General features: G+C 36.5%; 1 protein-coding gene across 1 annotated transcript in view; it reads left to right on the top strand.

Moving 5' to 3' along the window:
* The window catches only part of SLC2A13 (solute carrier family 2 member 13), a 146384-nt gene that overhangs the window by 65086 nt on the left and 65054 nt on the right, over positions 1 to 16244 (top strand). The window contains exon 4 of the mRNA XM_064702818.1: positions 2001 to 2109. Coding sequence (XP_064558888.1) covers positions 2001 to 2109 — 109 coding nt within the window. The remainder of the gene's footprint in view (positions 1 to 2000; positions 2110 to 16244) is intronic.

Below are 16244 nucleotides of genomic sequence, written 5' to 3'. Positions count from 1 at the left end.
CTGATTTGTGTGATGGAGCTTTGTTGAGAGTTCAAGACTCCCTCTCCGTTGCAAACCATTGTCTGAGAGCAGCTGCTTTAATTTCTCACTATTCATTTTAGTGCCTTCTTCCCAATTGTTTTGCACAATGCTGTATTGTAAATAAAGTTTTATAAACATCTATCAAATAGCTGAGTGATTCAGGAATGATTAAAAATTATTCTGCCTCCCTTCCTAACAGTCCCTGCTGCAGAGCTCCAGCTTATTCAGTGAGCAGGATCATGATGGTGGCCTTGAAGATGTACGTTATCCAAAATGTCCCTTCAAAAAAAAGATAGATTTTGAACTCAGGGATCTTATACAGAGTTTATGAAGAATGAAAGATCTCTCCTAGGCATTCAGCAGCCTGGGTTTCCAAGAGATGCTGCAGAATCAGTTGCCAGATAAGATTTTTAACCAAGACTCCATGCTCATGTGTGGCACAGGGTCTGAGGGCCTTAGGACTGTTGTTTGTGTGTTAAACTTCATGGGTAAATGTATTAGTAAATCTTTTTTTCTTTCTGAAATTTGAGCTGTGGACTACTCCTTGCTAGCAGCTGGCTTTGGTGCTTTTCCACTGAGGAAATGTCACTTTGAGTATGGAATCCTTGTCAGCCCAGTGATGTCATGTGTCTAGCCTGGGAATACCTTATGAGATCAGTGGATTGACTGTATCTGTCACTTGGTTTTACTTGGAGAATTTTAAGGTGATGGTGTGGCTAAATGGCAGGACATGTGGGACTGTGTGCTGACTGAGTGTTAGTGTTACTTGGAAACCAGCTAGAAAATTTGTCAGGCTGTATTCTGCTATTAAAGGAGCAAAGTTAAATGATGATACAATTGAGAAATGAATTAGGAATACCATAATTTTAAATGAAAATAAGTTTTTCTTAGGCAGGTCTGATTATCTTTCAATGAAGAAAATGTTATCTAAACCCTCTTCTTGAGTCAAACTCTTGAAGCTCTTTGTAGCTTGCCAGCTTTCTGAAGCTGAAATTCTGCATGTAAATTGTTCTTCACTAACAGACTCATATAGAGTTTTTTACTAAATCAATACTTCTGATATTTTCTGTATGCTCAGAAAACAGTGAAAATATAAATACGTAGATCCCCTTCCCCTCTCTTTTTTATTTTTTTTTTCTTTGATGGTAACTATTTTGACTTATTTATATTGTGATTAGATATTCTAAGTATGCTAGTTGTGACAAGATGTATAAAACACAGTATTTTTCACTAGACTTTTCTTGTGAAAAAGCACTGAAAGCAGTACTCTGGGCAGAGAGGAGTTCAAGTAAATACTGTGGTCAGGAATTTTAAATGTTTGCCTATTATCCCATAGCTTTCTGTATTTTTTTTTAATAGAATACTTCTCAAGTCTTAGAGCTTTTTCTGTTAGCCAGAAATTTTTGTGGTTTTTTTTCTTCATTGAATCTTATATTCAGCCTCATGCCATTGCTACCAAAGGTATAGAATAAATGTAATTAATTTCTCTCTCCCTCTGCTGGCCTTGAAGCTGTGCAGAATAATAATGTCCAGTACCTTCCAAGTACCCACACCTGCAACTGCTCTGTGGAAATTGGGTATTTTGGGGACTAAGGAGCAGACTTCATCTCCAATATCCAGACCTGAGTAATGGCATTTCTGAAATAACCTCTCAATAAAAATGGAAGCTTTTAGAAAGGAAACAAGAGTGATATTTTGTGGTAACTTTTGAGTACATTCAGGTGCAGCCATTCTGTCAGTACATTTCACACCAGTAGTAGACACTGTACAAAAGTGGTTTCATTTTTTGCCTGGGCTTTCTGATAATCCTCTTTGTAGTACAGTACAGAACTGAAATGATCATATTGTTCAAAAATAAGTGAAGTAATACAAGTTTGCTTGAAACTAAGGTGCAAATCTGCTATGCCTGGCAACGTTGTCTTGATAGCAATCACTTAAGAACTATTATGTATTCTTTTGTTGTTGTTTTTTTTTTTAAGCTGGACCTGTGATCTGCAGAATGCTAACATACCCTCCAACTCGAAGAGCCTTAATTGTGGGTTGTGGTCTGCAGATGTTTCAACAACTGTCAGGGATTAACACCGTCATGTATGTATTTCCCAATTGCTTCTTTTTATAAAGAATTAGAAAAAAAAATCAATCAGACCATTAGCAGTTATAACAACAGATGGTCTTCTGGACAAAGTCTGAAAAGTGAAAAATGGAGTGTGAGCTGGAATGCTGGTTTGAAATCCAGATGTTGGCATACTTGGCAACATAGTAAATGGGTACAAGAGGATGTTGATACTGGGGTAAACATTTTTATAGACATGAGAATACAAACTGTATTCTGACAGATGCATTTTTGTGTTAGGGTTTATGGTGAAGGCTATGTATGTCTGGACAAGAAAGCACAGTTATGGTTTGAATATGTGTGCAAATAGATCACAGCAAGGTGAGGGTTAGATTAACTATGTTAATGAGGTGGACCATTACTGTGAAGTGCTAAAGGATGCTGAGGGAAGAAACATTTCCTGCTTTTATATGGTTTTGTTATGTGTATGAAGACTCAGTAAATGTGGAAGTGAAGAATGATGTATTGGGTTTTCTGACAAGCTGTCAGCTCATCACAGGAGTAGCTCTTGAGAAATGTGCAATGTGCAAGACCTTGTTTAAGATGAAATTATTGTTGGGCTGCCCTACATGACTAATCATAATGAATATGGTTGCCATATTGTTTTAAGAGTAAGTATAAAATATGTTGCCATAACATTTTAAAGAGAAAACTATGTCTAAGGGAGCATGCATGTTAGGAAATTGTTAAAAGAAACAGCTTAAAGGATAAGGCTTTTAGTGGTATCAAGAGTTACCATATTAAATGTTAGAGTAAACACTGCCATCTGTCATACTGGAAGAAAAAATGCCCCAGACTCAGTATCATTAAACTGCTCAGGAGGGAAATCTGTAACAGGTAAAGAAAGATTTCATAAAGTAGGAATTGTAAGCCAGTGTGGGAAACACTTGGACACAAAACTGGTAAGTTATGTGTGAAAGCCAGAAGAAAGGTGCAGAAAGAGCTTTGATAAATTTTTCAGACACATCAGAAGCAAGAAACCTTCGAGTCTCCAGGCCCAGAAAGGATCAAGACTTGGGAGTACCCTAGCAGAAGAGAAGTGTTTAGCACCAAATCTCACAAAGATGCTTTTTGCATTCATGTTAATTATACAGGGCATATGAAGCATTTTGCACTAGTGCCTACTTAAGATGTTACAGGTGATCTGCTTGACACTCAAGTATTAGGGGAAAACAATCTAGAGCAAGCTGATTAAAAATAACAAATTAATCAGGATACACTCAACAGGTCTCGAGTAATTTGCATCTGTAATCACTGAGTTTGGAAATGTAGCATAATTTACAAGAAGCTACAGCCAAAAAAGTTTTATTTTGGTCTTTATAAAAATTAATTAAAACTTCATAGAATCAAGTAAGATGTGTTAATAAATATGAAAAATGAACATGTACACATACAACATAAAACAACAAAGAAGAGCCAACATGATTGCTGTAGACAGATTATAGCTTGCTTGGATGTGAGTTCATGGTTGTGTTAGAACTGTAAACCCCACGTGAATTAACCATCTTAAGCAACCATGACAGCAGCAGCCAAAGTTTCTTGAAGAAATCATATAGTCATAAGAGTGAAAAGTCCTGTCATGTAAATAACTATTTAAGATAGGAGGAAAAAGGATGAGAATAGAAGATCAGTTATCACAAACCAGGAATAGACTCCTACAATGATCTATATGAAGATCTTTGCTGCTTTAATAAATCTGTGAAAGCAGCTGAACAACAAAGTAGCAGCTTATATTCATACAGCATCCACAATATAAAGATCCCCCAAATCTGTGAGCATGAACAGTTGTGGGAAGATAATGCAAGATAAAAAATTAGTGGAATGGCAAGTGCATTAACTATAGAATGTTATTCAATAATGCCTGCAGGAGGGAACGGGGTAACTAACATGCATGGCAGTCTAAATTATTGCTACTCAAAAAAGAGGGCTTGCAATTGCATTGCTGTTCTATACAAACATCATGATGACATCCATGGCCCATCTGGAATATTGCAAACAATTGCAGATGTCCTTTCTTTTAATAAGAGCAAACCAGGTTATGTGTGGGGAAAGAGATACCTGTGTTTGAACAAGATTATTAGAACTCTGCAGCTTGGAAAAAGAAATGAGGTCAGAAGAAATACAAGAGGTATATAAAGCTACTAATGTTATGGAGAGGATGGGGAGAGCATGATTATTCATCATTTCTTCTAACACATTTTTGGGACTCCTAGCTTTTACCCAGCAGTAGGTTTAAAATAAGCATTTTTTTCATGCAACACATAATTACATATTGGAACTCATTGCCACAGGATGTTACAGATGCCAAATGTAGAAATACATTTAGAAGTTAATTAGGGAAACTTACATAATAAGCATTATTAAAATGTTATGAAATGTGGTATGCATGCAATCTCTGGCCAAGGACAGTCATTCTCACAGTATGGTTCATAATACTTTGGGATGCCCTATTAGGCTAGAACAAAAAATTGACAGTTCACTAGGCTTGTGACACTGGTAGGTTGACTTTGTTTATTTTAAACTTACTATGTTTTAAAATCTCAAACTGCTTTCTGTGTAGGAGGTTTTACAAATAGTTTGGAATTGACCTAATTTACTTGTGGATGTGTAGGAGGACAGAATTACAACTATAAAACGTGGTTGAATCTTAGCTTTAAAATAATAAAATGCCTATAATAAACACATGAAGGCACTGTTGTTAAAGGACTGGATTGTCAACCATTTGCAATATACAGTCTGTTTTAATATTCCATTATAACTAAATTTTTAGTTATCAGGTATGCAAGACAAACATTCTCCTGTGAAAGGACATTTTTTTCAAATACAAGTAAGCAGCTGTCTGTTGATGGGTTGCTTACATAAAAATTGGTAAATGCCTTTTAATGCTGTAATTAAATGGTACCTTAAGGAACTGTCAGGTTGTATTAACTCTCTAAGCACTCGTTTTCTCTTCATAATGTTTAGTTGTGCCATTCTGGGATTGCTGTTCTCTTGCAGCATGAAAGCAGGCATTGGTTATGGTTGGAGGGTCCAGTATTGTGTGGACTTTGCTTCAGTGGTTTCTCAAAAACAGACATGACAGGTATTTTGACAGTGGATGTTCACTGTGCCTTTGGTGCTACTGTAAATCCTTGTTTGTTGGTTTGTTGGCCCTTTTTACGCCATAGAAGAAGAGGCTGCTGACCCCAACTTGCAGTTGCCTTATCGCTGAAGACTATCAGGGACAGAGAGGGTGATAGAAACTCCATCATCAGAAGTCATGAAAAAACACTTTATTATTAGAAATCATAGTTCTTACAGAAACAATGGTGGTCTTAAGACCTGTTTGGCTTTTACCAATCTTCTCTCACACTATTGGTGAATTATGAATAGCATACTCTGGAGAATCATATCTATAAACAATGGTTACAAAAAGGGAGATAATAATTGTTTGAATTCTTCTAAGTTTCCTACAGCTCCTCACAGCTTCCCAGGATTTTCCTGGGACAGCTGTGTCTGTCTGTTCAGAAGATATGTGAATACCACATTGCCTGGCTTTCTGTGGCAGAGAATTTGGCCTCTGGTTGCCTTCTGAACAATTAACAGGGCAGCATCTATGACAAGCCTTAACTTGTTCTAATCTTCTGGCTTGGGAGTTTCTGCTCTTTCTGCTATAAAATAATTTGTTTAATCTTGTATTTTACTACAAGAAAAGTGAGGCCATCAGAGTAAATTTGTGTGTGTCTGAAAAGCTCATTTAAACTCCCATAATCAAATCACAAAGGGACATGAAAACATAAAAAATGCCACAGTTGTAGAATGATTTAATACTTGCCCAGTATATGCTTTACTGAGTAATTAATCAATTTTAGAAAAGAAAAGATTGAAGCAAAAATTATAGGTGTTAGAGGAAATTTGCAGATGTCTAAAAATAGTCACTGAGTGTACCCATAGAAGAAGAGATGCTAAAAAGCAAAAATTACCTGCAAGAAACACAGGGAGATAACAATAAAAATCTAGAGCTTCCATGCTTAATAATTCAGTAATCTGGTGTAAATTCTCTGGTTAAAAACTGAATATCAGTAGTGGAGCCAGTAAGAGCAATGAAGTCCACATGTAGTTAGAGTTCTCTTGAGGATGGGGCAAGGAAAACCAGAAGAATTGCTGTAAGAATTGTTGAAGGCTGGGCTCAGCACTTTTTGTTGTGTCATAAACTGATCTAGTTTTTGCACAGAAATGGTTTCATATCATATTTGAATCACATTTTTTATACGCATGAATGTGTATAAAACCAGCCAAGAGGAACCAGAAACTCATCAGGAACAGGATGTTACTGAATTGGTGAGAACAGTATGTGGAGCAACCTCTGCATTGAGGAGGTAGATCTAAAAGAGAAGCAAAATGTAAAAATAGGCTAAGGAGATTGTGACTGTCACAGGAAAAAAAATCTAGCATGATAAATTTAGTCAGCAAAAGAATAAAGCTCAGTGACCTATTACTTTGATTCCTTTCTTTCCCCCTAAGAGCAAGGTATCACTGCTGCCTGATGCAGTGCCTGACGCAGAACAAATGTTTCCTTTTTGTCATGGCTTTCACCAGCTTAACCGACCTGTTAAAGTCATTCCATTTTAGACAAACATCTCTCACACTGGTATGAGCAGGTCTGAAATGGTTTAACTTCTCAGTTTCTTATCATTCCAGTGTTTTCTCATCTTGGAAACAGAAGCTCATTGTTTCAAGCCTGGAGCTCAAGTCTGGTTGGTAGGAGACTGAGAAAGGCCTTGTGAAGGAAGTTATTCCAGGGGAGTGGTTATTACAAATAAGTTTTTTAATAGTAATATATCCCAGAATTTGATTAAATCTGTGAAGTTAAGATATTTTCAAGCCCAAAGTTGCCCATAGTTAAAACCTGGGGGAAGAGGACCGTTTTGAGGTAAAAAAAAAATAAATTGAAGTTCCATTTTTGGAGGGTGGGAGGAAGAGGGGCCTTAAAGGGTTTGAACTGTTCCACATTGTATAGTGATAACCATCAATGGATGTTTTATCTCTGCGCTCATGTTCCTGCAGAACCAGGACTTCTGAAAACACTTCTGGTAATGTGCAGCCTCATGGCAGTTAAAATACTTCCAAACCATGGGGAAGAAAGATTTTGGAAAAGAATCCCAAGTTCTCTTGAATAGTAGGGAGTAATTTAGCCATAATTGGAGGGAGTTCAGTATTGTCTTGACAGAATTGCTTGCAGGTGGTGTGACCTACACTGGAGACTCTGCTGCTCTTTGAGAGGCTTTTTGTGTGTTCCCAAAGGCTGCTTGTGCCCTCAAGACTATAAATCTGAGATAAGATTGAAGAGACAGCTGCATCATCTTGATAATTCTTACTATCACAATACTTTAAGGGGATGTGATGAAAGCCAGACAAAATACTTTGTTCTGCAATTGAAACACTAAGTTTGATGTGGTGCTAATTTTGTAATTTGCCATTATCTTTTCACATTGAGTTAGCAAAGCTTCCTGCAGCAGAAAAGTGGTATAATGTGTCAACAGGGAGAGCATATGGCCTTCAGCATTTCTGCTAAGCTATTTTGCAGGTGTATATGATCTGTTATTCCTATTTAATAAGATTTTTTTTTTATTTCTGAGATATCTGCACTTCCTAGAAGTTAAGTGAATCCACATATAAAATGTATTGCTGCTTGGATTTGGTCCTCAGATGCTTTTGAGCTCTAACAGTGTTAGAGCTGTTTTAATTTATGCAAGCAAATGAAAGAACCAGAAAATGGATGATAAAAAAAATAATCTTTTTTCAGCTGGCAAGAAATAGGAAGGGGAATAAAATACTATATGGAGAAGGAAAAAAGCTCAGAATAATGAGCGGAAAAAGAAGCTGGATAATAGAAGAAAAATATAAAAGAAGACAAGAGGAGGTTATGTAACAAGTGGAAATTTAGTGTTTGAAGATCAGAATATTAGAAAAATTAATACAAAAAAGTGAAAAAAAGAAATTGTACTTATGTGAATGAGAGACTACAAGAAAATAGGAGTGGGACTGGGAAAGAAGTCAGGATACTTCTGGAGTTGAATAGAGACCAGAGAGGAGTTTAATGAAAAGCCCATTTCCTGGCAGGTTTAATTGCCAGCTCTGTTGTGCAGCAGCTTCAGAGCTGACACCTGCAAGCTGCAGCCTCAGAACCAACCTGGTACTTCTGCTTAACAGGAGGGTGCAGCTGAATCCCCAGAGGGGTGGGGAAAGTCAAGACTCAGAAACTCATCTTTGAATTCCATTTTTTTAACTTCTTTAAAATGAAATACTGAAGAGGGAACACTGGACAATATCTGACATATCTGACTGCAGATAAACTTTTCATTTTTTAAAGATCATTGAATAAATACCTGATTTTGTGAATTACTGCACAAGTAGTAGCAACCTCCTCCACTCTTTCAGCATATAGAATTATAGCTCTATAATAAATTAGAATTAATTTATTATAGAAAAATAATATTCTCTATTATAGAATATAATGACATTCTATATTATTCAGCAGCAATATAGAGATTTATAAGTAATGACTGAATGTATTTACAGGTTATGACAGATTTATAATGAATAAACTGGTTATTGAAATGAGGTTTTCCTAGAGCATTGGTTGTTGTTTTGAATATTGGAAAATAGTTACTGAGATCTATAAACAGAAGTTCTACTGGCAAAAAGTAATGGTGATTCATATTTTTCTTGTGATTTGTATTCAGGCATTGACTTTCAAGGTTGTATAGGTTTTTATTGTGTTCTCTGGCTGTGCATTTTAAAACAAAATCCAGAAAGTAGCATACTGTATTAGGAACAACCGATCAGACAAAACAAAATCCCAATCTGGCACAATGTTAAATGTCATCCAAGTTGCCCAGCAGTTACTGAAGGAGATTATCTTTTATTGTACTCTTGATTTAAATTCAGACGGGGCACAGTAAGTCCCAAGCAGATTGCCATGTGACATTTATTTTTGGATGGCCAGTAACTTGTCACCTCAGTTTTTCTTGAGTATTCTCAGACCCAACTGGGCTTTAAGTCTGCCTAAAGGAGGCACTATTGCATTAATGTTCTTTCCAGATACAAACTTTGTAGAGTTGTCAGGATAATTGGGAAGATTTGGTAATTGACAAGTCAAATTTTCTCTGATGACTCCATGACATTAAGGCTGCTGCCTGGTTAGGTTTTCATCCTTCAGTGTTTTGTTGTGGATACTGTCCAGTTTACATCTTTTTAGTTTTTGCATTTTCCTCTTAGGCTTTAGGAGATGTTTAATAAAACAGAAAGAAATTCTATGTTGAACCTCCACTTGCTTTTGAGATAATAATCCATTAGAGATTTTGTTGGCAGGTTTTCATAAATTCTTTCAATAACATTTTTTTGAGAAGTGACCCTTCATTTTACCATTTCAGCCTTCGTTCATATTGCAAGATGTTTTACGTAGTGCTGTGTGCAAGCTCATGATGTAAAATACTTCAGTGGCACATAGATGCTTTTTATATAGACTGCAGGTATTTTTGGAAGAACAACTAAACCAAAGTCTAGTCTAGTCAAACACACTAGGTGAGGTGGGTGTCCCATTGCACCAACTGTCTCTGTTGTATGTGTTATACAGAAATAATGGGATTAACTTATAACAACTCTTGAGAGGAATAAATTGTAGTTAATCAGCAAAATAATTTCATATTACTCACTGTAAAACATTCTAAACGAGAGTTTATGGAAACTGCTTATATCAGTCTCACAGTACTTGAAAAGGAAAATGAAATTCTGACTCAGGCTTTTTGAAAGTTCTGCATTTTCAGCAACCACTTTTCCATAGGCAGTGTACTGGTATCACAGCTGAGCTTGTTTCTTTTAAAGCAGAGTGCATTGAAAATAAAATATATTAAAACATCCCCAACTTCAAACATCTGATGGCCACTAAGTTGTACACACTGGACAAAGTTTGTGTATAAACAGGCTTATACAGTATTTTTCCAAGCCCTGTAACATAGGTGATGGAGATTATGACCAAAATCATTATTAGAATTATTATTAATTTTTAATTACTTTTCCCCCAGTTAAATGGCAGATCTGAACTGAACAATTTGTTTGTGAAAATCTGTCCATTAAGTGTGAAAAATTATCACACAACCTATAGCACTGACTTTGGAACTGTGACCCCGGACAAACTCAGATTTGGACGTGGAAGTACAGAGCCTTAGGCTGGGCAGAAGCAATTCTTGTCAGCAGCTGAGATGCTGGTTGTGTGAATAACAAGAAATGTGAAATTTCATCAGTTGCTCTCAGCAAGAGCCCTGGGCAGTATTTACAGCAGCTGTGACTTGGCAGAGCCAGTCCCTTCCATCCCCTCTTTGTTTGCCTGCACCTCTCCATCAGTGCAGGCCAGGGAGGAGCCCACACACAGTTTCTCTGGACCTTGCTGTGATGTTCTCCCTTCTTCTCAATCATTAGTAAATGCTGATGTGGGAAGGAAATACCCTCTAGTAAGGGGAGTGTGTCTTAGTAAATCTGCTAGGAAGTGCCTGAAACATAAATCTGTTGATGACAGGATGCCAGTGGCTTCATCCATTAATGAAAACCAAACCAGCCAACGCAAGATCAGCTGGTTAAAGAACCCTGCAGCAGGCCTGAGAGAAAAGAAGTAATTCTTTTGTTCCACAGGCAGGATGCAGTGCAGGTAGTGGTGATTTGGTGTTGAGAGTCAGAGACAGGGATGGGAAGAGAAACAGCTGGGTCAGTCTGCTGGGCAGCCAGTGTGGCTCCAGAGCTGTGCAAGAGCTCTGAGCAGTATTTAGGGCTTAGCCTTTGTTCTGGTTTTGTACTTGGCCACAAGCTGCACGACTGATTGACCTGGGTGGAGGCAGGCTGCAGAAAGCAGTTCAGTAAACTTGAACATTTTTTAGGCAGTCACGTTGCTGAAGTTTCTGTATCATTTACTGTGTTTAAAAAAAAAACTCATATGTTTTAAAATTTTTGTTTAAAAATTGAAGTGTTTTTCTTAAATGTTCTTGTGTGTGCTTATAGGGTGGCTTGCAAACCCTGAAAAACTTATGGGCTTAATGATTTAGCTCCAAAGGCTGTACTTCATCAGTTGAAATAATTGTGAGAGGGTAGTTTGGATACAAGTAAGGATCTACATCTGTATTAAAAACAAGTCACCCGTGTGTCAGCATTGCTAGAAATAAGTCCACACTATGCCAAATTTCCACTAAAAATCAAAAATTATATCAAAGCCATTTTCTTCTGTAGCTTAAAAGTTAGTTTAAGAGTATAGATTTGTAATTTGCCATAAAGCAGAGAAGTTAAAAGTTGAAATTTGATTTGGCCAATGCCATACATCAATCTTCGAGATTCCTTCATGGGAGTGCCATTTCTCTGTGCATTTTGTGTTCTTGTTCCTTTTGAATAGAAAAGGAAAAATCACAGCTTTATGCCATTTAAAACTAAAAAAGAAAGGTGCAAAGCAAGGCATTGTATCATGATGGAGTTAACTGGATTAAAGCTATAAAATACATATCCTGCTTAAGCTGCTTGCCTTGTTGATCAAACTAACCAGAGATTTTGGAAGATGATTTTTACAGGTACATCTTCCTTCTAACTGTTGGAGATCAAAGGATAGGTAATTCAGATATAAAAGTTTTGAAGGTTTATTGGAAGATCAAGGAAGTATTTCAAGCTGCTATATAATGGGACTAATGGGATGAAATGAAGTAAAATGTAGAATGATTATTGGAACACAGTTCAGTGCTTAGAAGTACTATATTGAGTACATTGAGGGAAGTGGGAAACAATTGTAGTTTCTAATTGCTTAGACTGTTAAAACAGTAGAGAAATATTGGAAATAACATACTTGGGGGATTTGGTGTTGAGATTAGTAGACATACAAAGCAGATTAATATAAGTTTATATGTAAAGACTAATTTCCTTTATATTAAACTTTGATAGTCCACATCTTCTGATAGTTCTCATAATCTAACCATTTATTGTTAAAAAAGTAGAAAACCAATCACAGCCCCCAACTAAAACCTAAGCTTATGAAATCCTAGACTGCTGAAAACATTAAATGATATTGAGGTGGATTTATTTGCATTATCATTTTTGTCAGGTTGAAAAACAAACAATGAAGAACCTTCTGAATTTGCACAGGAGGCAGGTTCAGGGTGTTGGTGTGAGGCATTGTAAGAGGCTCTTAACCAGTGTTGATGTGAGGCATTGTAAGGGGATCTTAACCGTAGGCTCTCATTCTGTTTTGAAGCACTGGATTTTTTTTTCATTTCATAAATCTTGTAAGTATTACTGGGTTTCTTATTTGTCTGGTGCTAAACATCTGCTTAGTTGTAGGAGTTTTGTGTTTGGGTTTTTTCACCCCAAATTTGGACCTTTAAATCCATGAGTGGAAGAATGACCATATGAAATATTTTCTTTATTTACTGTCGTTTTTGAGTTCTATCCTGGATTACTGGTTAGAAGAATATATACTAAAGAATGGAATAGCATGAAAGTTAAGGAAATAAAAGTAAATCTCATGGTGTGACAGCTGCAAATGGTTTGCCACAGTCTGGATCCATCTACCGATGGTTTGGTTAATAATTTTTAAAATTATTTGTAGGTGTATTAAAAAGGATCTGAATATTAACTGATACTTCAATTTCAAAAAAATAAAAATCTTCAACAAAACCCTAAGTTAAATGCCTTTAAGAAATTGGTATTTTTCAGTGTAATGCTTTCACAGAAGTAAATTCTTTATAAATTTTGTGTTGACTGTTACTAATATAAAGGCTTGTAATAGCTTCATTTGGAAATCAAGGTTTATTTTTATGATATGTTCAAAAATACATATTCAAAGAACTGTTATAGGAGTTAACATACCAAATTACTGTAAAAGAAATCCTACTATCCATCTTGTCGTTTGGCATGTGTTTTATTTTTAATGTTGCCTGATCAGCAGAGACTAAGTGCACAAGTGCACAATTTTACCCCCAGTTCTTCATGAATGAAATCTGTGAAAAACCAGTCAGGAGGTTGGACATTTAGATTAAAACATTGTAAATCACCTCAGTCCTGCTGATTGTACTCTTTGTTTTACCTTACTGTGGTTTTCCAAATGCTAGGTGATAGTATCTGTTCCTATAGTTCTTTGGGCTGTGAAAGCATATTGAAAGAAAGACTGTCACTTTGGAGAAATTTTTCCACATTTTTCTGCTTTTGATTTCTGCTCTCCCTTTTGCCTGTAATGAGTTCATAGCACTGTTTGATTTCTATCTGTTGCCTTAGTAATAACTTTCAGGTCACCAATCCAGTGTTAATTTCACTGCAGGACCATGCAGGAGAAATCGTGTGAAAATGTCTTTGCCTTACATGTGGTACATACACAGTGTAGCTGTTAAAGTCAGATAAATCTCATTCAATTTGTTTGTATGTAAAGCCAAGTAATGAAATGAAGTCAGGGCAGTGATGCTGTTTTTAAATCATTCATTAATCATTGCTGGGGGAAGTTCCTTAAATAGCACTACTGGTTTGTTTGTTTTAATGTATTATTTGCTCAGACAGCTCTTGGAGTACAACAGGTCTCAACAGTTTTTCTTCTGTTGAACATTTCTAATAATCTTGTAAAAATTCCATTTTAATCCAACTGTTAATGTTTAATATGCATCATTCTGTTGAACTGTACACTTTTGTTGTCTCTAGCATTTATTTTGAGACCACATCAGGAAATCACCAACCAATGACCAATTTATTTTTTTTCTATAAAGCACACTAGAATAGTAAGGGGAGGGATTGGTTTTTGCTGTAGGTTTGCTCCCTTGGCAAAACCTAGAAGGCACATATTATTCAAATATTGAACTGTATTTGTAGCAATAAGGAAGCGTCTTCCTCTTAGATGAAAGACAGGGAATATAGAAATGTGAAACAATTCCAAGTTCACAATGTAATCAATCTTGAAAAGACTCAAAATTAAAGTGTAAAAGGTCACCTGGTTAGGTGCTGCCTGATACAGCAACATGAACAACCTCAGTGAAATATATTACTGATGGATTCAAACATAGAGTAAGAGATATGATGCCCTTTAGATCTGTTTATTCACCTTTACTTTAAGGGCAGAGGAACCAGTTCTGTAAATTGGATTCTTTGGAATCTGTCAATAAGAGTTAAGCTGCCACAGGCTAGTCAATATGCCTTGTGCCACAGATTGGAGACCCCAAAAAAAAAAAGGTTGAAAGGTTTTGTGGATTGCAAAGATTTGCTGTAAATGAAAATAGTCCAGCAATGAACCGTGAATAAAACATGGTGGTATCTGAAAGTTAATCCAGACCTTGTTATTGGGAGCAGTCTGCAATAAGCAGAGAGATGGCTGTGGTGAAAATGGGCCTTACAGAAGGTGTGAGATGGAGCACAGTCACCAGATCAAAGGAAAATAAGAAATCACTGATGAGACTCTTAATTGCTCAGTGTGGTGGGAAAGAATAATGTCTGTAAGGCCAGTGAGGAGGAGAGTCCAGGGAGAGGGGGATATCAGGAGAGGGAACTAAACAGCATTTGGATTCTCATCTCTTGGGGGGGCTGGTTCTTTCCTGGAGAATTTTCAGCCATCAGGTGGGGTCAGAGCTGGAGGGGTGCAAATTGAGTCTAAGCCTGTGCAGGTGAGATGGTCTCACCTATGACCCTTAAAATCTTTGGGAATTTTTTCTACAGAGTTCTAACAGGCCTGGGAGAAAGAATGATTCAGAGAATGATTTTAAAACATTTTAGGGAAAGAATAAAATCCTTTTGTGATATTTTATTTCTTTTTAATAGTCACTTGTATACTGCATTCACTCAAAGCATGTTTTACAGACATCTTGAAAATAGGAAAAGAATGTGAGAGCAGATTATTATCAGCAACATTTCATGTTTCCCAAGGGGAAATTGGAACAGGGATGTACTGGACTGCTGATTAAAACTTCTGGCTGCTGGAGGCCCCTTCCTCGTGTAAACTTAAATCTTTTGGCCAGTTATGAGTAGAAGAGGCTTTTTTTTTTCAGAAGAAAGAGGGAGAGACCCGTTGGAAGCCTGGGAAGAAAACAAAAGCACAACAAAAATAAACAGTTAAGACAATTTGGGCTTTCTTACTTACTCCCTCTTCTTACTTCCCCAGTTATAGAATTTCTATTGTGTGTTTATCAGCTGGGGAAAGAGAAGAGAAAGTGAGCAGCTAAAATTTTGTTTTCAACTTCAGGTCTTGAAATAATAGATTTAAATGAAAGTACTGAAATTAGTTCTTGAAAACAGGAGTTGAAAAAAGCTAAAGTCTTCTTTAGCTTTTGTTACCAAAGGAATACCTGTTGCCCCTGCATGTTGGTGAGAGAGGGAAGCAGATGAAAGTACTGAAAAAGTACTGAAGGACTTGTTGGTGCTGTAAGGAGCATGCTGGCATGTAAGGAAACAGGTAAGATCTCACTTGGACCAATTTGGCTATTTTTAAAGAAAGTTTTGAATGTTACCTTTTAAAACCTACTCTGTCCTACATATGAGCCATTAAGGAAATGTGAGAACTGAAGCTGTGTAACCACAATTTAATACAGATGGCCGATGGATTTGTTACAGATGAGATACAAACTAAAAGAAAACCTAGCGCTGCACTAAGCCAGCAGCTCTGTCCCATTTGCACAGGAATGAGGGAAGAAAGGGGAGTTTATCAGAATGAGAAGTGTAAATTATGCTTGTTAGTGATAGCACATTCCAGGAGTTTTAGATTTTTCAACCATCTTAATATTTGAGAACCAAATTTTGTTTCAGATTGTGACACATGCCTGTAATGTCGCTGATTTACAGTGGCAATAAAAGACAGGATGCCGTTCATATTTTTTCTGTAGAAAGGGAGAATGACTTATTAGTGAAATGGAACAGCTCTCAAGGGAAAAATGTTCTAATTCCAAGTAATCTATCTTTCTTTTCTATTTCATATAATAGTAGAGAAATTATGTATGTTAACACATTTATAGTTTGAATATTATTAAATATATTACAAACATATTGCATCTATTACAGTAATCCTCTCTATCTTATATGCCTTATTAGAGTTCTGAATAAGTAGAATTAGTGTGGGTTAGCTCATTGTATT

The sequence above is a fragment of the Zonotrichia leucophrys genome, chromosome 1A, assembly GCF_028769735.1.
Source record: "Zonotrichia leucophrys gambelii isolate GWCS_2022_RI chromosome 1A, RI_Zleu_2.0, whole genome shotgun sequence".
NCBI lineage: Eukaryota > Metazoa > Chordata > Aves > Passeriformes > Passerellidae > Zonotrichia > Zonotrichia leucophrys.
Note: the sequence above shows the minus strand (reverse complement) of the source record. Positions and strands in the feature narration are given on the sequence as shown.